This window comes from Microcaecilia unicolor, chromosome 9 (assembly GCF_901765095.1).
Source record: "Microcaecilia unicolor chromosome 9, aMicUni1.1, whole genome shotgun sequence".
Taxonomy (NCBI): Eukaryota; Metazoa; Chordata; class Amphibia; order Gymnophiona; family Siphonopidae; genus Microcaecilia; species Microcaecilia unicolor.
The window spans coordinates 175350779-175373545 of NC_044039.1; the positions used below are offsets into that span (position 1 = coordinate 175350779).

Consider the following 22767-nt stretch of genomic DNA (forward strand, 5'->3'; position numbering starts at 1 on the left):
GAGTGAATGTTTCTGTATAGAGGGGTTTGGGGGAGGGAGTGTGTGTGTGTGAGTGAGAAAGAGAGATGCTATGTGTCCATGGCAGTGTGTGTATGTTGGTGTGGGGGGTGTGTTTTTTGGGGGGGAGTTTGTGAGTTGCATGACCAATTATAGCTGCCATTTTTGTGTTGGGGGTTTGTTGGGGGGAGGGTAAAGTTATTGAAAAGAATTGTATTTTTTTAATGGTTTGTGTAGGGGTTGGGGGTCAGTGTTTGTGGGGGGAGTCACATGGGGTCTGTAGGTGTGTGTTGGTGTGTGAGAGAGTCAGATGTTGTACTTCACTGTTACTGTTTCTGTATAGAGGGGGTTGGGGGAGGGAGTGTCTGTCAATGAGAAAGACAGATGCTGTGTGTCCATGGTAGTGTGTGTATGATGGTTTGGGGGAGTTTGGAGTTTTATTGGGCAGTGTGTGAGTTGCATGTGCAATTATAGCTGGCATTTTTGTTTTGGGGGTTTGTTGGGGGGAGGGTACCGTTGTTCCATTTAATTGTATGTGTTTCTGTTGTTTGTGTAGGAGTTGGGAGTGCAGAGGGTGTTTGTGGGTGATGGAGGTGCTAAGGTGTGTGTGTGAGTGAGAAAGATGCTGTCTGTGCATGGCACAGTGTGTGTGTTTGTTTGTGTGTGTGTGTGTGTGTGTGTGTGTGTGTGAGTGAGTGAGTGAGAGAGAGAGAGATGAAGGTTTTGGCATTTTTCAGTTTTGTGTCTGATTCCGTTTTTGAGGAAGGCAGCTACGTGTTTTGTTTTTTTTTGGGGGGGGGGGAGTCACATACCGAGAGCAGGAGCATGGGCATCAAAATTGTTTTCTTCTTTCAGCGATGTTCCTGCGTCTTATGTGTGGTTCCGTTGCCTTGCATTGTTGCAGCTCCTTCATTGGTCCTTCGTGCGTGTTACATATCGTTCCGTGTCGTTCGGTTGCCTAGCATTGTTGCAGGTCGTTGATTGGTCCTCCGTGCGTCTTACACGTCGTTCCATTGTGTAGCAACGTTTGCAGGTCGAACAGGTGAGCGATTCCATTCGCTGAGTGTCAGTGCTCCGCCCTTGACGTCATCACGTTGTGACGCGAGGGCGGGGCATACACTCATGGGGGAACAGCGATCTACACCATGACGGAAGTTGGAGGGCTTCATTAGAACGTTGGAGTTGTGAGTTATGTCCAGAAGGGGCATAGCTGAGGGCGGGTCTATGAGTGAGGGTGAGTGGTGCTGACAGCCTAGCCTAGGAACAGTACAGGGCTTGAGTGCTTCACTGCCACGGAATGAGCTTCAGAACGTTGGAGGTGAGAATTATTTATATAGATGTTTGGTGATAATATGTAATTGTTTCAAGGAACCAGCTGATGATTTTAGGATTCTCAAGGATTTGGGATTATTAAATTTGTCCATAAGAGGGAGGAGTTCTAATGGGCATGGATGTATTAGTGAGGCTTCAAAGGAGAGCCATCTCAGTATATCCTCATTATGTTCCTCTATAAACCAGAGTACATTTTGAGAGAGTCAGTGGCGTACCAAGGGGGGGGGGGGGCGGTCCGCCCCGGGTGTCAGTGGGTGGGGGGTGCTTCGTTGCTGACTGCAGTCAGCCCTCGTCTCCTCTCCATCCTGTGCCTTTAAAAAAAAATCTGAAAAGCAGCATGGCAGGCAGCTCTTCGTGTCTGCCCTGCCTGCTTGTAAAAGAAAGCGCCGGCAAACCACCTCGTCGACATCACGACGTCGCATCGGGTCTTCCCTCACTGGGTCGGGACCCAGTGAAAGAATACCCGTCGCGACGTCGACGAGGAGATTTGCCGCTTTCTTTTACAAGCAGGCAGGGCAGACACGAAGTGCTGCCTGCCATGCTGCTTTTCAGATTTGTTTTTTAAACCCCGGATGGAGGCAGGAGACGAGGGCTGTCGTCGAAGGTGGTAGGTGGGTCGAGTTTAGGGGGGGGGGGCTTAGATGGGCGAGGAGGACTGGGGAGGAGGGTTTCAGATGGGAGAAGGGGACTGGAGAGGGGGGCCTCAGATGGGAGAAGGGGACGTGGGGAGGGGGGGGTCTCAGATGGGAGAAGAGGGGAGAAGGGGACTGGGCTGGGGAGAAGGGGGGTGGGGGTCTCAGATGGGAGAAGGGGACGTGGGGAGGGGGGTCTCAGATGGGAGAAGAGGGGAGAAGGGGACTGGGCTGGGGAGAAGGGGGTGGGGGTCTCAGATGGGAGAAGGGGACGTGGGGAGGGGGGTCTCGATGGGAGAAGGGGACTGGGGTGGGGAGGGGGTCTCAGATGGGAGAAGGGGACTGGGGTGGGGAGGGGGATCTCAGATGGGAGAAGAGGGGAGAAGGGGACGGGTGGGGAGAAGGGGGGTGGGGAAGGGGCCATGCGAGAAATGGGAGCCATGCCTGGGGCTGATGGGAAAATGGGTCTGGGGCTGAAAAGGGGTCCCTAATGCAAGGCGTGTGGATGAAGGGGGCTGGAACTGGGGGCTGAAAAGGAGGGTAGGTGGGATAAGGGGGCTAGTACTGGAACTGGGGGCCGAAAAGGGGCAGGGGCTGAAGCTGGGGGGACTGGGGGCTGAAAAGGGGACAGGGAGAAGTGGCTGGGGCTGAAGCTCGGGACTGGTGAGACAAAAGGGCTGGGGCTGAAACTGCGGACTGGTGGGATAGTGGGGCTGAAAAGGGGGAGCAAGTGGGAGATGTGGGCTGGGGCTAGAACTAGGGGCAGGTGGGATAAGAGGGCTGGAACTGGGGACTGAAAAAAGGGGCAGAGAGAGAGAGGGGGCTGGAACTGGGGGCTGAAAAGGAGGGTAGGTGGGATAAGGGGGCTAGTACTGGAACTGGGGGCCGAAAAGGGGCAGGGGCTGAAGCTGGGGGGACTGGGGGCTGAAAAGGGGACAGGGAGAAGTGGCTGGGGCTGAAGCTCGGGACTGGTGAGAGAAAAGGGCTGGGGCTGAAACTGCGGACTGGTGGGATAGTGGGGCTGAAAAGGGGGAGCAAGTGGGAGATGTGGGCTGGGGCTAGAACTAGGGGCAGGTGGGATAAGAGGGCTGGAACTGGGGACTGAAAAAAGGGGCAGAGAGAGAGAGGGGACAGACGATGGATGGATGGATGGGGGGAGAGGGGAGGGCAGACCCTTAATGGATGGGGGGGTGAGGGAGGGCAGACCTTGGATGGATGGGGGGGGGGGAGAGGGAGGGCAGAAAGTGAATGGAAGGGGGAGAGAGAGGGCAGACATTGGATGGAGGGGACAGCAGAGAGGGCAGACACTGGATGGCAGAGAAAGAATGAAGACAGATGCTGGATGGAAGGAAGACAGTGAAAAGAAGATGAGGAAAGCAGAAACCAGAGACAACAAACTGTAAATAAAATATATATTTTTGTTTTTTTTTTGCTTTAGGATAAAGTAGTATTGTAGCTGTGTTAATAAATGTTTATAATAGAACATGTAAATAAGGTAATCTTTTTATTGGACTAATTTTAATACATTTTGACTAACATTCAGAGAACAAAACCCCCCTCCTCAGGTCAGGTTAGGACACTGTAACACACTATACTGTATTGACCTGAGGAAGAAGGTTTTGGCCTCTGACAATTAAATGTATTAGTCCAATAAAATGGTATTTTATTTTCTATATTTGTTTTATTTCTATTTGTTAATTTGTAAAGTGGTGATTGGTATTTGTTAGTTTTTTTCCAAATTTACATCTGCTGTCTTTATATTTTGCACAGTACTAGGGGACATTTTCTGTTTCTGTGGTGTTGCATTGTATGCAGAGTCTGGCATCGGGGGTTCAGTTTAATTTTTGTCTAAATAGAAAGTTTATGATTACTTATTCTATAGTGGATTAGGGTGTATCTGTGTTTGTGAAAAAGACATGACTTTCAGTTGGCATTGACTGTGCAGGATTGACGATCTGTACTATCTGTCTGGTTTCGTTTTACAATAGGTGAATTGATGTTCTAGTGCTCACTGTAGTGTTTAAGATTTCTTTTTCCATGTGTGACTCATAGAAATGACTGCTTATGGTATGGTAGAATTGCTCTATAGGTCCTGAGTGTTTTGTATTCTCGGTATGCCTAGTACTGGATTTTGGAGGGGGGTGTTAAAAAATGACCGGCCCCGGGTGTCGTCTACCCTAGGTATGCCACTGGAGAGAGTCTGAATGCAGTATGATAGTTTTTTAAGTCAGGAAGGCCTAACCCACCTTTCAATTTGTGGAGTTTGTTTTTTTAAGGCTATTCGGGTGGGGGGGGGGGGGGGAGTTGTTTTCAGATAAATTTATTAAGCAGTATGTCAATTTCTTTTATAAAAGCTATGAGGAAAAGGGAGGGGTGTCATATTAAAGATATAGTTCAATGTAATAGCAAGAACCATTTTATTGGCTTCAACTCTACCCCACCAGGTGAGAAATAATGGAGACCAAGAGACAAGGGATAGAGGTGGTAGTGGAGAGACTATAATTTTTTATTGTGTTCAATATTGTCTTAACATAGTTGGAATATTGAATCCCTAAATATTTAATTTTTGTGGGTTCCCAAGCAAATGGTAAGTGAGCTAGGTGATGTTTAGGAATATGAGGAGACAGAGGCATTACAGCAGATTTTTTTCCCAATTGACTTTATACCCTGATAAGGATGAAAATAAGTTGATTACTTCTAGTAGGACTGGGAGAGAGTCTGTATTTGTATAGACTAAGATATTATCGGCATAAATAGAGAGTTTGTAAGAATCAGAGCCTAAAGTGAATTCGGTGATATTGGAATGCGCTCTGATCACTGTTGCAAGTGGTTCTAAGGCTATGTTAAACAATAGGGGGGAGAGAGGGCAGCCTTGTTTAGTACCTCTATTAAGATTGAAAAATTGTGATATGGTTCCATTAAAAGCAATTGCTGCTAAAGGATTGTTATATAAGAGTTTGATCATATGGATAAATTTGGGGCTCAATTCAAACCACTTAAGTACATAGAATAAATAGTCCCACTCAATGCGGTTGAAGGCTTTTTCAGCATCCAGTGAGATTGCAAGGAATTGTTTGTCAGAGTCTTCAGTGTGAACTAGGATGTTCCAAAAAAGTCTCGTGTTATCTGAGGCCAGTTTCTTAGGGGTAAAGCCATTTTGATTTCTGTGTATTAGGGAAGGGAGAATATTTTTTAACCTATGAGCAAGGACTTTTGCGTAATATTTATTATCAATATTAATTAGAGAGATAGGTCTATAATTACCTACTTTGGTATGATCCCTGTCGGGTTTAGGGATAACTATAATGGTGGATTGAAAAAATGAGCCTTTTTGATTGAAGTCTGATAATAATGATTGATAAAGGTGATTAGGTGCTAATAAGTCTGCAAAGGCTTGATAAAATTCTGCTGAACGCACTTCTGACAGACTTCATAGAAAAACGTCTAAAAATTGGTTTTGAGAATACCAATTTGGAGGTTTTTGTGAGAAAAACATCCAAATGCAGATTTATGCCCCTTTTTGGTTGTTTTTCTCTTTTGAAAATGATCTCCATAGTAATCTATGGAACTTTGTAAATCTAAGACCTTTGAAAATGAGCCCCCAAGTAGATCTACTGTGTGAGCATTCAATTTTCAAAAGCATAACTATGATAAAATGAGGGAAATGTTTTTTTAAAATACCTGAAGGAGCAGCTGCAAAGTTTAGGAGTTTAAATCAGGCATGGACATTGATTATTTCATTTATATCCCACATTATCCCAATAGATCAGGTTCAATGTGGCTAACAACTTATTATGATTAACAGTACAAAAAGTGATGTGGGCTAGTATATATTAAGTAGTAATAAAATAAATGAAGATTGAGTAATTACAATATGTAATATGGAAATGAATGCTGGATGTAAAAAGGTAACAATTTATAATCACCCATGTATAATAACAATTTTCCGAGGACAAGCAGGCTGCTTGTTCTCACATGTGGGTCGACGTCCGCGTCGGCCTGGGAACCAGCATTTTGCAAGCAAAATATTAAAAAACCTTGCCAGAGTCTTCTGATGTGCATGAGTGGACCAATTTCCCGACCGTCACGCGAACGCATTCCTCAGTTATTTTTTCTCCGCATTGAGGTGCGGTCGAGTTTTTTCCCTGCTCCTCTCAGGCCCGGAAAAGAGTTTCTTTCGTTTCGAGGCTTTTGCCTTATTTCTTTTCTTTTTTTAATCCAAATTTACAGTTAAAAAAAAATTCCCATAGTTTTCTTTATTTTTTTGCCCCTTTAAAGTTTCCTTTGTTTTTCAACATGGCCAGCTTAGGCCGCGAGGTTGGGTTGTTCCCTTCTTTTTGTGCCCTTTTTTCTTTTAACAGGCACGATTGCGTCTTTTGATTTCGCCGAAGCCGTTTTTCCTTCCATGTCATCGAAGACACCCAGCGGCTTCAAACGTACTTGGTGCAACTAGACCATCTCGGGTACCAATACCCATGTCTGGTGTGTCCAGTGCCTTGGGCCCGACCATAGCCCAGCCGCTTGTAGTCTGTGTCTTCGCATGAAGAAACAGACTCAAGCGTCTCAAGAGGCCCAACGAGAGAAGCTTTTTGGGGCTTGCTCCGGTCCTTTGACGTCGACATCGACATCGGTACCGAGGTCGGCGGCAAAGACATCGAGGGACACATCGACGTCGGGAGCGAAGGTAATGGCTGCAGAACAACCAACTCGTGCTGGGAGCAGTGAGGCATCGAGTGGGTCTCCACCTATCTCAAGGCCTCCTGTTATGCAGGCCCCCCGGGACCGACCTTCATCGGATCTGGCCCTGAGGAGACGTGAGGATTCCACGTCTTCCTCATCGGTACCGAGGAGTCTTGATGATGGGCGTCGAGCGAAGGCAAAAAAGCACCATCATCGTGCCAGCAGCTCCGGGGTGTCGAAGGATTCGGCACCCGAGAAGCGTTGGTGCCAAGAGGATCGCTCTCCCTGAATTCGGGAGGTGCCGATGTGTCGGTCTAGCAGCCCGGTACCTGCTCCCGAGCCTCAACAGATTCTGCCAACGACTCCTTTACCGACCCCGCAGCCTTGTCCGACGGCGGCTCTCGACAAGCGCATCAGGGCCCTGCTTCCAGAGCTTCTGGAAGGGTTACTGCGCCAGTCTGTGGTGAGGTCCCCGACCTTGGTGCTGCCTGCCACCCAGGTCGACTCCTCTTCGACGTCGGTGGAAGAAGCTTCACCGGAGTCCAGGCGGGCGTCGACTTCTCAGCACCGCCATTGAGGACATCATTCCTCGTCGTCGAGGCAGGCTCAGTTTTGGACTACTCTGAGAGATGTCTTGTCCGATACTGAAGATGAGCATTCGTGGGAGGAAGAGGAGGATCCCAGGTACTTTTCTTCTGCTGAGTCCTATGGGATACTTTCTGAACCTTCCCCTCCAACAGAAAAGAGACTTTCTCCACCGGAGAGTCTATCCTTTACCTCCTATGTCCAGGAAATGGCTGCGGCTATGCCCTTCCCTATGGAGGTTGAGGGTGAGCCCAGGGCTGAGATGCTCAAGTTCCTGGATTATCTTTCTCCACCTAGAGAGGCTGCAACAGCTCCTTTGCATAATGTACTGAAGGAAGTCCTTATGTGAAACTGGTTGTTCCCTCTGTCTAATCCCGTGATCCCTAAAAGGACTGAATCCCAATATCGGATCCACGGGGAGCCTGGATTGATGAAGTCTCAGCTACCTTACAATTCCATGGTGGTGAACTCAGCTCTCAAAAAAGCCAAGATTACTAGGGACTATGCCTTGGCACCCCCAGGCAGAGAATCTAGAACCTTGGACACTTTTGGGAGGAAGCTATGCTTGCTGCCAAGATTCAAACCTACCAGCTCTTCACGAGCATCCACTTGCAAACTCGGTGAGGCAATTGTCTAGTTTGGTTGATGCACTCCCTCCGGAGCAAGCCGAGCCTTTTCACCAGGTGATCAGGCAGCAGAAGGCGTGTCGAAAATTCCTGGCCAAGGGGTACATTCGACACTTTTGATGTAGCATCCAGGATCGCTGCCCAAGGTATAGTGATGCGCAGACACTCATGGTTGCGTGTCTCTTACCTGGATCATTAGGTCCAGCAGCGGATAGCAGATGTTCCTTGCTGGGGGATAACCTTTTTGGTGAGAAAGTAGAGGATCTGGTTGACCAGCTCAAGAAGCTCAATGATGCTATGGGTTCTCTCTCCCGCCGGGCGTCTTCTGCTACTACCTCCTCATCTAGGAGTTTTTTTTGAGGTAAGAGGAGTGCTTCCTATTCCTGTTCTAGGCGTAGGTATACTTCTGCTTCTCGGCAGCCTGTCCAGGCTCAGTCCCAGCGTGCTCGTTCTCGTCAACAGCGGCCTCTGTGGCTCCCCAGCAAAAGCAAGGGACGGGCTTTTGACTGGCTCCAGTTCAGCATAGCCTCAGTAAAAGTGTCGTGCTAGATGACTTGCCGGTCTGGGGGGAGGTTGATATTTTTTCACCAAAGGTTGCCTCTCATAACCTCCGACCGGTGGGTTCTTCAAATAGTCCGGTCAGGATCTGGAATCCAAACCTCCAAATTGTTCACTGGAAGCTCATTCTTACAATTCCCAGCACAAACAGGTACTTGCAGAGGAACTCTTCACCCTTCTACAGGCCCAAGCGGTCGAACCCATTCCACCAGGGGAAGAAGGGCTGGGATTCTAGTCCAGGTACATGTGCAAAAGAAAACAGGGGGGATGCGTCCCATCCTAGACCTAAGGGCCCTGAACAAATTTCTTCTCCGAGAAAAGTTCAGGATGGTTTCCCTAGGCACCCTTCTTCCCATGATTCAGGAAAATGATTGGTCATTCTCTCTGGACTTAAAGGATGCTTACACACCCATCTCGATACTTCCAGCTCATAGGAAGTAGCTTCAATTTTGGCTGGGAACACAGCATTTTCAGTACCGTGTACTGCCTTTTGGCTGGCGTCTGCGCCCAGAGTGTTTACCAAATGCCTGGCTGTAGTCGCAGCATCGCTATGCAGACTGGGAGTGCATGTGTTTCCTTATCTCGATGATTGGTTGGGGAAGAGCACCTCGAAGGAGGGTGCTCTGGAGTCCATGCGAATGACTATTCGGGTGCTAGAGCTACTGGGGTTCTTCATAAATTATCCCAAGTCCCATCTCATCCCAGTCCAAGCATTGGAATTCATTGGAGCCCTGTTGAACACTCGGACAGCTCGAGCTTATCTTCCCGAGACAAGGGCAGACAATCTTCTGTCCCTGGTGTCCATGGTTCGAGCATCTCACCAGGTCACAGCTCGGCAGATGTTGAGACTTCTGGGGCACATGGCCTCCACAGTTCATGTCATGCCCATGGCACGTCTACATGTGAGATCAGCTGAATGGACCCTAGCTTCCCAGTGGTTTCAAGCTGCGGGAGATCTAGAGGATGTCATCCAACTGTCCACCGGCTTTCGGAATTCTCTCCACTGGTGGCCTATTCGATCCAATTTGACCAATGGACGACCATTCCAAGTTCCTCAGCCACGAAAAGTGCTGATGACAGATGCATCTCTCCTGAGGTGGGGAGCTCTTGTAGATGGGCTCCACACTCAGGGAGCCTGGTCCTTTCAGGAAAGAGGTCTGCAGATCAACCTCCTGGAATTAAGAGCGATCTGGAATGCTTTAAAAACTTTCACAGATCGGCTGTCCAACCAAATCATTTTAATTCAGACAGACAATCAGGTTGCCATGTATTACACCAAGAAGCAGGGGGGCACCGGATCTCGCCCTCTGTGTCAGGAAGCCGTCCAGATGTGGCTTTGGGCTCGCCATCACGGCATGTTCCTCCAAGCCACTTAACTGGCAGGGGTAAACAACAGTCTGGCTGACAGGTTGAGCAGGATAATGCAACCTCATGAGTGGTCACTGAACATGGGCATAGTCCGCAAGATCTTCTGAGCGTGGGGCATCCCCTCGGTGGATCTTTTTGACACTCAGATCAATCACAAGGTCCCTCAGTTCTGTTCCAGGCTTCAGACCCACGACAGACTAGAGTCAGATGACTTTCTCCTACATTGGGGGACAGGCCTTCTGTATGCGTATCCTCCCATACCTCTAGTAGGGAAGACTTTGCTGAAACTCAAGCAGGACTGCAGAACCATGATCCTGATTGCATATGGCTGCGTCAGATTTGGTTCCCTCTTCTGGAGTTGTCCTCCGAAGAACCGTGGAGATTGGACTGTTTTACAACCCTCATCACTCAGAACGAGGGGTCACTTCTACATCCCAACCTCCAGTCTCTGGCTCTCATGGCCTAGATGTTGAGAGCTTAGAATTCGCCTCCTTGGGTCTTTCAGAGGGTGTCTCCTGCTTGCTCCCAGGAAAGATTCCACAAAAAAGTGTTACTCTTTCAAATGGAGGAGGTTTGCCGTCTTGTGTGACAGCAAGGCCCTAGATCCTCTTTCTTGTCCTACACAGACCCTGCTTGAATACCTTCTACACTTGTCAGAGTCTGGTTTCAAGACCAACTCCGTAAGAGTTCACCTTAGTGCGATTAGTGCTTATCATCGCCATGTAGAGGGTAAGCCTATCTCTGGACAGCCTTTAGTTGTTTGCTTCATGAGAGGTTTACTTTTGTCAAAGCCCCTAGTCAAACCTCCAGCAGTGTAATGGGATCTCAACGTCGTTCTCACCCAGCTGATGAAAGCTCCTTTTGAGCCACTGAATTCCTGCCATCTGAAGTACTTGACCTGGAAGGTTGTTTTCTTGGTGGCTGTTACTTCAGCTCGTAGAGTCAGTGAGCTTCAGGCCTTGGTAGTGCATGCACCTTATATCAAGTTCCATCACAACAGAGTAGTCCTCCGCACGCACCCTAAGTTCCTGCCAAAGGTGGTGTCGGAGTTCCATCTGAACCAGCCAATTGTCTTGCCAACTTTCTTTCCCTGTCCTCATACCTGCCCTGGTGAAAGCAGTTTGCACACCTTGGACTGCAAGAGAGCATTGGCCTTTTACGTGGAGCGGACAAAGCCCTTTAGACAGTCCGCCCAGTTGTTTGTTTCTTTTGATCCTCACAGGAGGGGAGTCGCCATCGGAAAACGCACAATCTCCAATTGGCTAGCAGATTGCATTTCCTTCACTTATGCCCAAGCTGGGCTGCCTTTAGAGGGCCATGTCATGGCTCATAATGTTAGAGCCATGGCTGCGTGAGTGGCTCACTTAAAGTCAGCCTCCATTGAAGAGATTTGCAAGGCTGCAACGTGGTCATCGGTCCACACATTCACATCTCACTACTGCCTTCAGCAGGATACCCAACGTGACAGTCGGTTTGGGCTGTCGGTGCTGCAGAATGTGTTCGGGGTTTAGAATCCAACTCCACCCCCCTAGACCCATTTTTGTTTTGTTTCAGGCTGCACTCTCAGTTAGTTGTTTATGGTTTCAGGTCAATCTCTGTTATGTCCTCGCGAGGCCCAATTGACCAGTGTTCATTGTTTTGAGTAAGCCTGGTTGCTAGGGATACCCCACATGTGAAATACAAGCAGCCTGCTTGTACTTGGAGAAAGCAAAGATACATACCTGTAGCAGGTATTCTCCGAGGACAGCAGGCTGATTGTTCTCACAAATCCGCCCACCTCCCCTTTGGAGTTGTTATTGTTTCTTTTTATGCTTTTGATTTAACTGAGGAACACATTTGCGCGACGGGCGGGAAATCGGTCCGCGCATGTGCGCTGCACGCGCACCAGAAGTCTCTGGCAAGATTTTTAAATGTTTTGCTTGCAAAATGCCGGTTCCTGGGCCGACGCGGACGTCGACCCACGTGTGAGAACAATCAGCCTGCTGTCCTCGGAGAATACCTGCTACAGGTATGTATCTTGCTTTATAGTGGAACTGAGAAATTGAATAATTATACAATTAGGGTTTTAAACTAATTATGATCATCTGTGAGAAATTGCTTAAACAGAGAGGCTTTAAGGTATTTCCAGAATATCAAATAATTATCTGATGAATTTCGGGAGGGAATTCCACCATTTGGTACAGAGATAAAAGATTTCTGACATGTAGATTGACTTGTAGATCACATTTTTGCAACGGTAGTGGAGGGTTAGATAATCTCTTGAACCAGGAAGAGTGTTGTGAAGGGGGAGATCAGTTAAAGGTTGCATATAATCCGAGGTTAAGCCATATAGAGTTTTGAAAACAAAAGGTGGCCTGCTAGCCTAATGCTTTATGTAGCACTCTTGAGTCCACATGACATGGGTTTGAGTCCCATCTTCACTCCTTGTAGTGTTAGCCAACTCACATGTTTAGATATGATAGTGGTCTATAAAATAATGAGTGGAATGGAACTAGTAGACGTGAATCCAAAAATATTAGGACTAGGGGGCACGCAATGAAGATATAAAGTAGTAAATTTAAAACAAATCAGAGAAAATATTTCTTCACTCAATGTGTAATTAAACTCTGGAATTCGTTGCCAGAGAATGTAGTAAAAGCAATTAGTAGGGTTTAAAAAAGGTTTGGATAGCTTCTTAAAAGTGCACAAGCCATTATTAAAATGACTTGGGGAAAATCCACTGCTTATTTCTAGGATAAGCAGCATAACATGTATTGTACTGTTTTGGGATCCTGCCATCTTTTACATATAACACCACTATTCCATGAATTTTATCTGTCTGTCATCTCAATATAACTTGTACCCTAGTATCACAGTCTCCCATTAATTGTCCTTCTTCCACCAGGTGTCTGAGATGGCAATTACATCTCTGTCTCCATTTAGTTGGTAATTCTGTATAGAGCTGCTTAGTTATAGGTAGCAAGAATGTGCATAAATAACTGTATTCAAGTCATTTTTGTGCATAAGAGGTACTTATGTGTATAAATGACCTCTTAAAGAATACTACATAGTGGAAAAGTAAGCACCATGCTTTGATGACACATACTATACTTTTTCAGTGGGCGTTCACGGGTGACATTTGCATAGAAACATTTTAAAGAAAGATTTTATTTTAATGGGTTGTAGCTAAAATGTATATATACATAGGTATATATTACTATTTGTATATATATTTTTTCTATAGGGGTTTGACTTTCAAAAGGTTTTTCTACCTCTTGACAGTTAATTATTTTTCATCAATATGCAGGTCGAAGTCAAGCACACAAATGGGTGATGCCATAAAATGCGGCTGGGATGTAGCAGCTTTCCCAGAGCTCAGAACTTAATGTAAAATTCTGAAAATGCATGACCTTTTCCATGTGCAATGGTCTTCTCAGTTTTGTTTTTTCTGCTCTGCAGAATGAACAAGGAAGAAATCTCTTCCAAATTTTTTTCTATAGATTTTTTTGTTTGTTTTGTTAAATAACCAAGCATACCAAGAAAACCACAAGTCAATTACAAACACTTCCCCCTCTCCAAACAACCAGAAAAGTAAGTTCCAATAAACCCAGTCCCCCTCCCTCATCCCCCTCCCATCCCCAACCATACAATCCATGCCCACAAACTCCAAAACCCAAGGGACACACTGTGTTTCTTCAGTGCCCCCCACCCCCCCCCAGTCACAACTACCTAACCCTCTCTCTCGTAAGGCAAGAATTGTGGTTAAATGAGTCTGTTTTTCTTTATCCAGATCACAATGTCCATGGAGACGATCCATAAGGACTTCTAGTTTTTGTATTGTGCCACATGCACCATCCAATCACTCAAGGTGGGTCCAGTTGTTTTCTTCCAATGAGCTGCTATCTCACACTTAGCCACAGCTAGGCATAAACGTTTCAGTCTTACTTGCCAGTGAAGTCCACTCATTACTAAGACCCAGCAAGCATGGCTTAGGGTGCTTAGGAAACATCTTACCCAAACCCCTGCCCAAACCCTGCACCACTAAAGGCCAATAGGTCTGTATCTTCCCACATTCCCACAATTTATGGTAAAAAGTACCTTTAGCTTCCAAATAACACCAACAAACATCAGTATTTACATTCAGATAATAGCTTCCAATTTAACAGTAGTGTAATACCAGCATGTAACCACCTTATATCCATTTTCCTTTATCAATACACATATATAACATTTTTGCACCTCCTGGAACACCCGCTTCCATTCATTCTGCTCGAGTACCATCTCTAGGTTATCTTCCCACTGGTGCATAAATTCTTACTTCTGGAAGGTCAGACCCTTGAAGAATGTATATAACAGTGATTTAGGATGCTGGAGCTTACCCAGAGCCATCCACAAATTTTCAAAATGCTTCGTCTCATCCGGTTCAGACTTTTACCAACCCTTCCTTGTCATATAATGTTTAACTTGCAAATATGGAAAAATGTCCCCCAATCTTAACATATATATTTTGCAATTACTCAAATGGGGAAGAGTCCTCCACATCCAAAGTTACTAATCCACCCTCCTCCCATCTCACAAAAACCCCCACTTTCCCTCCCAGCCTGAAAGAGGGGCTCAAATAGGATTGGGGCCAGAGAGGAACTCCTATCCTGGATACCCAGCTTTCCCATCACTTTAACCCCAGAGTCCTATGAGATGTTTCATAAAGGGGCTCATGATTTGCTGAATGAATTTGGAGTGGAGGAGTAGCCTAATGGATAGTGCAGTGGCCTTAGAACCAGGGAAGTGTGTTTGATTCCCCCTGCAGCTCCTTGTGACTCTGGACAAGTCACTTAACCCTCCATTGTCCCAGGTACAAAATAAGTATCTGTATGTAAACTGCTTTGATTGTACCCACAGAAAGGCAGTATATCAAATCCCATTCCCTCTGGGATTTTAGACAACCATAAGAGCTTTGGTAAAGGAAAGAGAAAAATGTTTTTGTTTTATCCACACCCATCACTTCTGTAGAGACACCTCCCTTTCCAGTAGTTGTCTAAGTTGTACTACCCAATAATACCAAATAAAATAATATTAGGGACCGCCTTTCTACCCAGTTCCAACCCCTGCCATAAAATATTATGAGCAAAACACAGAGATTTATCCCCTCCCCCCCAAAAAATAAAATGTATGAATTCCCCTTGAAGCATCGACAATATCCCCCCCCCCCCCCTCCCCAAGAACCGCTACTGGCAGTGACTGAAATAAAAATAACATGCACGGAAGAATATTCATGTTAAGTGCTGCTATACACTCCCACCATGTCCACCTGTGCAAATCACTTCAAAGAGCTCCCATAAAGAGTCATAATTTTGAGAATATAACTGCTGTAAATCTTTAGGGATCTATATTCCTAGATAACAAATCTGGGAACTAGCTCATCTAAAGGGAAAATTCTGTTTCAAAAGTTCTTCCTCTGAAGAACTCATAGTCACTCCCAATATCTATGTTTTATGTAGATTCACCTTTAACTGAGCCACCATCCCATAAGCCCTCGATTCTTGCAAAATCATAGGAAAGGGATAGATTTGGTTGCCCCCACATATCTCTCTATTTAATAATTGGTCAATCTGCCTCCCTGGATGGCTGGCTGGCTGGCTGGGTTCGTAACTGTATGCTAATAAGCTTACATCAGCTTGCCTCCAGCATTCCCTTCCTTCTGTGTCCCGTTCTCGCGGAAAGATGAAATGACATCAGAGGAGGGCAGGACACTGAGAGGGAAGGCTGGAGGCGACGCGAACTGAGTCTGCCGCCTCTACGACCTGAGGTATGGAGGGGAGGAGAGGGGAGAGGAGAATCGCTGGACATGGATGAGATGGGATGGGAGGGTAGAGGAGGGCAGGGGAGGATCACTGGACATGGAGGCGAGGGCAGGGGAGAGAGACGAGAAAACGCTTAGACAATAGCCTTCTTAGGGCTCATTTCATTTGTTCCAAAATGGGCGTTTTTGCTTGTAACAGGATATTATCAGAAAACAGTGCCAATTTATGTTGCTTCGCCCCCCATCTGGTGGAAATTTTGTATATTCGGATTGGAACAAATCTTTTGAGCTAGTGGTTTGATAGACAATGCAAACAATAAGGGAAAGAGAGGGCAACCAACCCTGACGTGTCCCCCTCCCAATCCCAAAGGAGGCCATATAACCCCTATTAACACAAACCCTAGGCTATTCAGAAAATGTATCCCCAAAATGTATCCCCAAGCCAACCTTAGCCAATACCTACCATAAAATCATCCAATAGACCCAGTCAGAAGCCTTCTCCACATCCAATGACAACAGCAAAATCTTTCAGCAGGCACGCTGTGCATACCACATTACATTCAGAGTTCTGTGGATGTGGTGGGATGAACCTTGCCTGGTCCATATGAATCAAGTGTGGAAACACAGATGCAAATCGCTCGGCCACAATTTTTGCCAAAATTTTGATATGCACATTAAGGAGGGACACCAGTCTATATGACTCACAACTTGCAGGATCCTTCCCAGGCTTTAACAAAACTGTAATACCCACTTCCCTCGTACTTGGTTGAAGAGTATTTCCCCCCAACAATCTGTTACCCACTCTAGCTAACCCCCCCCCCCCCCCACTTTATATCCCCACCAAATAACCTATAAAATGTAACTGAGAGGCCATCAAGACCTGTAGTCTTGCCACTTTTCAAACCTTTAAGTACATAAGTATTGCCATACTGGGATAGACCGAAAGTAACTGCTATAATTATTGGGAATATTTAGATTTATTTACTAAAGGAAAGTTACTTTCTAGTGGAATTTGATAATTAAATCAACTGAAAATTGTTTGAACAGACTGTATAATTTCTGGTCACACCTAGAGAACCTTTTTTGGTATAGCACTTGGCTGACTCACTGTGAGATAATCACTGCACAGCAGGAGAGGGGTTGGGCTCTGAATAGGGAGACACAGACCACTTGTTTGTAGCATTCCATGTGCTGGACTTGAACCAGAATACTGCTAAATGATTTCTGATTATTTTATTCTAATTTCTCAACTTTTTGGCTATAGGTTTAGCTACCTGATATAGCTATTCTCTTGAATTGAAATGAGATTGAAGGCGGGCAGGCTCAAGAAAAATGTCAGGAAGTATTTTTTCACAGAGAGAGTGGTGGATATTTGGAATGCCCTCCCACGGGAGGTGGTGGAGATGAAAACGGTAAAGGAATTCAAACATGCATGGGATAGACATAGAGGAATCCTGTTCAGAAGGAATGAATCCTCAGAAGCTTAGCCGAGATTGGGTGGCAGAGCCGGTGGTAGGAGGCGGGGCTGGTACTGGGCAAGACTTCTATGGTCTGTGCCCTGAAAATGGCAGATACAAATCAAGGTAAGGTATACACAAAAAGTAGCACATACGAGTTTATCTTGTTGGGCATGCAGGTCTTTTTCTGCCATCATCTACTATGTTACTATGTCATTTGTCCCGTGAATCTGTATTGTGGTGCACTTCTCTGTCTTCTAACCCTGCCCCCCTCCCAAAAAGACAAAAACTACAACAAAAAAATACCATCTTTCCTTTCCAGCCTGGCTCTGATAGAGGATATGCTTTTCTAATTGCTTCTTGTCCTGTAGCAGTCTAACTTTGTGGAAAGGTTCTGCCAGTCCTAGGCAAAAACAAAAGCTTAGTCTCCCAATTGGTTATAAATTTGCATTTTACATTGATAAACTGCTATAATTATTGGGAATGTTTAGATTTATTTACTAAAGGAAGGTTACAGTCTGATCAAACAATTTTCAGTTGATTTAACTATCAAATTCCACTAGAATATATCATTTCTGGTCACACCTAGAGAACTTTTTTTTTTGATACAGCGCTTGGCTGACTCACTGGGACTTATAGTCCCACCCGCCCCAGGGTTTTCCAGTCATATATAGACAAGCCAAAACTCATTAACTGTACTCCTGAGTCATACACAGGCAATCTTGCAGACTTTTAACCCTATCATAGTACACCTGTTCATACCTATTTCAACCAATCAGGATGACTTTTATTCTCTGTAATAATTGTGGTGCTTTAGTTTCAAGGCCAATCATCTGGAGACTTAAGGCTTGTCCTATCTGTCTTCAGCTTGCTAGTTTAAAACAGGAGCTCAGCAAAGTAAAGCAGGAATTGGATGCACTTAAAGCAGTTTCTATGACTGCACAGAATCATACCAACTTCTCACCACTGCCTCAAAGGATAAAACCACCTAAGAATAGATGGTTCACAGTAGGCTCAGGCAGACTACGTTATGTGGCACAGAAGCATCTGCCCTCACATTACAGCACTGTGATGTCCCTGAAAATAGAACTGAGGCGTAAGAAAAAGCAATGAAGTTGGAACAAAAAGATATGAAGGTGCCCAAAGAGAAAAGACACCCCCAAAGCACTAATGTTGAAACTCATACCAGGAAAGTGTTGCTACTAGGGGATTCCATTATCAGAGGCATTAACTTTGAAACACAGTTCAAGGGGCCATGCAAAGTGAAATGCCTTCCAGGCTCAGCTACCAGGAGTACCAAGCAAATAATCTCTATAATCAGAAAAGAAACTAAGGAGTCAAACACTGATGTTGTTATCCACCTGGGAACTAATAACTTGTCCTTTAATACCCCACTTGCTGTGCAGAGAGCTTTTCAGAAACTGAGAGAGGGCTTAAAACCTTTGATACAAACAGTAGCTTTCTCTGAAGTACTACCTACCTTTGGAAAGGGAGAGAAAAGATTGCAAAGTACTGAAAATTTCAATAGCTGGCTCAAAGCCTGGTATCACCAAGAAGGATTTAGGTACATAGGAGGATGGGGCAATACATGGAAAAACAAAAGACTATATTGTAACGATGGGCTGCATCTCACTGTGGCAGGAAAAAAAATCCTTGAGGAGAAATTCAGACAATATATTTCTAGGCATTTAAACTAGAAGGCGGGGGTGGCATATGGAGGCAGTTCACTTCAAGTGGTCACCCCCAGCTAAAGATAAGATGCAACAGTAGAAAAGAAAGCAATGAAAACAACAATCTTAGCAAATCACTTCTTACCAACACAGCAGGAAGTGAGACTAAACAACAAACTAAAAAGAAGATAAAAGTTCCAATGAAATGTAGATGGAAAGCGATGACCACAAATGCTTGCAGTCTAAGCAATAAAGTTCATGACCTGCAAGCCCTGATGTTAGACGCAGATGTTGTTGCAATCATGGAGACATGGCTCAATGGCTTCCATGAATGGGATGCAAACATACCAGGCTATAATCTATTTAGGAAGGATAGAGATGTTTGTAAAGGTGGAGGAGTAGCTCTGTATGTGAGAAATGATATCGCAGCAACTGAAATGACAGGGGCCTGGGGAAAGGAAGAAGCGATATGGATCACCTTAAAAAGAGATGATAGAACCTCTGTCCACATGGGTGTTGTCTACAGACCTCCGACACAATCAGAGGAACTAGATAAAGATCTGATTACAGATATTCAAAAGTTGGGAAAGAAGAGAGAGGTGCTGTTGCTGGTAGATTTCAATCTGCTGGATATAGATTGGAAAGTTCCATCTGCGGAATCGGAAAGAAGTAGAGAGATCGTGGATGCTTTTCAAAGTGCTCTGCTCAGACAAATGGTGACAGAACACACGAGGGAGGGGAGTGATGCTGGATCTGGTGCTCACTCAAAACTCATCCTGGATTTCAAGCATGCTGACTTTAGTAAAATGGGGGAATACCTGAAGAAGGAGCTGATGGGCTGGGAGGACATACAAGAAGTGGAAGGACAGAGGTCCAGACTGAAAGAAGCTATAAATATGGCCACAAACCTTTCTGTAAGGAGAGTAAATAAAGAGTTGGCGTTCATGAAATACAGAAAAACTCAAGAAGAGGAACACAAAGAGGAATACCGGATGGAACTGAAAGAAGCCAAGAGAGATATACGTCTGGCGAAAGCGCAAGCGGAAGAACAAATGGCTAGAAATGGAAGGAGGGGTGACAAAAATTTCTTCAGCTATATTAGTGAAAGAAGGAAGACAAAATGGAATTGTGAGACTGAAAGATGCTGCGAACCGCTGTGTAGATAAGGATGAAGAAAAAGCAAATTTGCTAAACAGATACTTTTGTTCTGTTTTCACTGAAGAAAATCCTGGACAAGGACCACGATTGACTGGCAAAAGTACAAATGAGAATGGAGTGGATATAGCACCATTCAAGGAAGAGAGTGTGTATGAAAGGGACCGGACGGGATCCACCCCAGGATATTGAGGGAGCTCAGAGAGGTTCTGGCGGGTCCTCTTAAAGATTTGTTTAATAAATCCATGGAGACGGGAGAGGTTCCTTGGGATTGGAGAAGAGCGGATGTGGTCCCTCTTCACAAAAGTGGTGATAGGGAAGAAGCTGGAAACTACAAGCCGATAAGCCTCACTTTGGTTATTGTAAAAGTAATGGAAGCAATGCTGAAGGAAAGGATAGTGAATTTCGTGGAAGCCAATAAGTTGCAAGATCCGAGACAACATGGTTTTACCAAAGGTGTAAATCATGCCAAACGAATCTCATTGAATTCTTTGACTGGGTGACCGGAGAATTGAATCAAGGACGTACTATAGACGTAATCTACTTTGATTTCAGCAAAGCTTTTGACACAGTTCCCCACAGGAGGCTCTTGAATAAACTTGACAGGCTGAAGATAGGAACCAACGTGAGGAACTGGTTGACGGACAGAGGGTGGTGGTTAATGGAATTCACTCAGATGAGGGAAAGGTGAGTAGTGGAGTGCCTCAGGGATCGGGGCCAATTCTGTTCAATATATTTGTGAGTGACATTGCCAAAGGGTTAGAAGGTAAAGTTTGCTTTTTTGCGGATGATACCAAGATTTGTAATAGAGTGGACACCCGGGAGGGAGTGGAAAACATGAAAAAGGATCTGCAGAAGCTAGAAGAATGGTCTAAGGTTTGGCAATTAAAATTCAATGCAAAGAAATGCTAAGTAATGCACTTAGGGGGTAGAAATCCACGGGAGACGTACTGTATGTGTTAGGCGGTGAGAGTCTGATATGTACAGATAGGGAGAGGGATCTTGGGGTGATAGTATCTGAGGATCTGAAGGCGACGAAACAGTGTGACAAGGCGGTGGTCATAGCGAGAAGGTTGCTAGGCTGTATAGAGAGAGGTGTGACCAGCAGAAGAAAGGAGGTGTTGATGCCCTACTACTACTACTATTTAGCATTTCTATAGCACTACAAGGCGTACGCAGCGCTGCACAAAAATAGAAGAAAGACAGTCCCTGCTCAAAGAGCTTACAATCTGTACAGGTCATTGGTGAGGCCCCACCTGGAGTACTGTGTTCAGTTTTGGAGGCCATATCTTGCTAAGGATGTAAAAAGAATTGAAGTGGTGCAAAGAAAAGCTACAAAAATGGTATGGGATTTGCGTTACAAGACGTATGAGGAGAGACTTGCTGACCTGAACATGTATACCCTGAAGAAAAGGAGAAACAGGGGTGATATGATACAGACGTTCAAATATTCGAAAGGTATTAATCCGCAAACAAACCTTTTCCAGAGACGGGAAGGCGATAGAACTAGAGGACGTGAAATGATACTGAAATGATAATGTGCATGGCTTCCGATGATTGCAATGTTGGATTTCAAATTTAAGTCAGCAGATGTGGTAATATCAAGCACGCTGATGGCATTGTCTTTAATTTAACGGGAGGTCTGGAGCTGTCAGGACAGTAAAGCTAGGGATTTTTTCTGTGCATCGGGTTGGAAAACGGCTGTGAATCGCCTTGCATGCACACTACAATAGTAATTAGCTCATTATAATAGCTTTGCATTCCGTTTTCATTATCTGCTACCATGACAGGAAAATGTGATGTCTCATTTTACTACTTGCTTGCTAAACCGGCAAGAACTAGTTTAAAAACCACATTGCTCTCTCGTTAGATTTAGTGCATCTGGACCTGAGTCAGTCTGGAAGTCTGTGCAGCATTTTGTCTCCCGCGGGAGGTGGTGGAGATGAAAACAGTAACAGAATTGAAACATGCGTGGGATAAACATAAAGGAATCCTGTTCAGAAGGAATGTATCCTTGGGAGCTTAGCCGAGTTTAGGTGGCAGAGCCGGTGGTGGAAGGCGGGGCTAGTGGTTGGGAGGCGGAGATAGTGCTGGGCAGACTTATACGGTCTGTGCCAGAGCTGGTGGTTGGGAGGCGGGGATAGTGCTGGCCAGACTTATACGGTCTGTGCCTTGAAGAGGACAGGTACAAATAAAAAGTAGTACATATGAATTTATCTTGTTGGGCAGACTGGATGGACCATGCAGGTCTTTTTCTGCCGTCATCTAATATGTTACTGTGTTACTATATCTCTTGACCCCAATGGAATTGGCATACATCAAAAGAACTCTAGCAGAATGGCTGGCATCCTGCATCCAGTCTGTTACGAACAAAGTAGTACTCCTTTGAGCACTAAAGTCTCATTAAATTAGATCCATTGTAGCTACAGTGGTTCTCCTAAAATCTGCTTCACTGGATGCATTCTCCTTGCTTCATGCTTTTACCTTGCATTACTGCTTGGACGGGGCTACAATTAAAGAAATGCTTTTGATCAAATTGTGCTGACCAATCTGTGTGATTTAGCAACTCTTGCTTTTGTAGGTTTGGGAATTAGACATGAGCAGTCCTAAGCTTGGGAGTCACCCATTTGTGTGCCTGACTCAGTCTTGCTTGTCAATGGAAAACACATCTTTGCTTATCTATAATAGGTATTTTACTTAGCAGGATTGATGGTACACTGACCTTTCTACCTCCCTGAGAGCTGCCCAGGCATTTTGAGCTTTGGAACTAATAAAGAGTTGCTAATGCTCAGAACTTTACACTAAGTTCTGAGCACTGGGAGAACTGTTCCCGTAACTTCCAGTATTGTGTGCCTGATCAATCCAGCTGTCTACAGAAAAAAACCTGTTGCAGGTGAGCAACAGTCATTCTTCCTCTTTTTAGTTGGA

At 45.3% G+C, this 22767-nt stretch overlaps 1 protein-coding gene across 2 annotated transcripts in view; it reads left to right on the forward strand.

Moving 5' to 3' along the window:
* The window catches only part of LRRC9 (leucine rich repeat containing 9), a 469353-nt gene that overhangs the window by 199956 nt on the left and 246630 nt on the right, over nucleotides 1–22767 (forward strand). Inside the window, exon 13 of one of the 2 annotated variants that reach the window (XM_030213856.1) lies at nucleotides 13548–13625. The exons of the other annotated variant lie outside the window; for it this stretch is intronic. Within the exon in view, the coding sequence (XP_030069716.1) occupies nucleotides 13548–13625 (78 nt within the window). The remainder of the gene's footprint in view (nucleotides 1–13547; nucleotides 13626–22767) is intronic. 2 annotated transcript variants of the gene reach the window in all.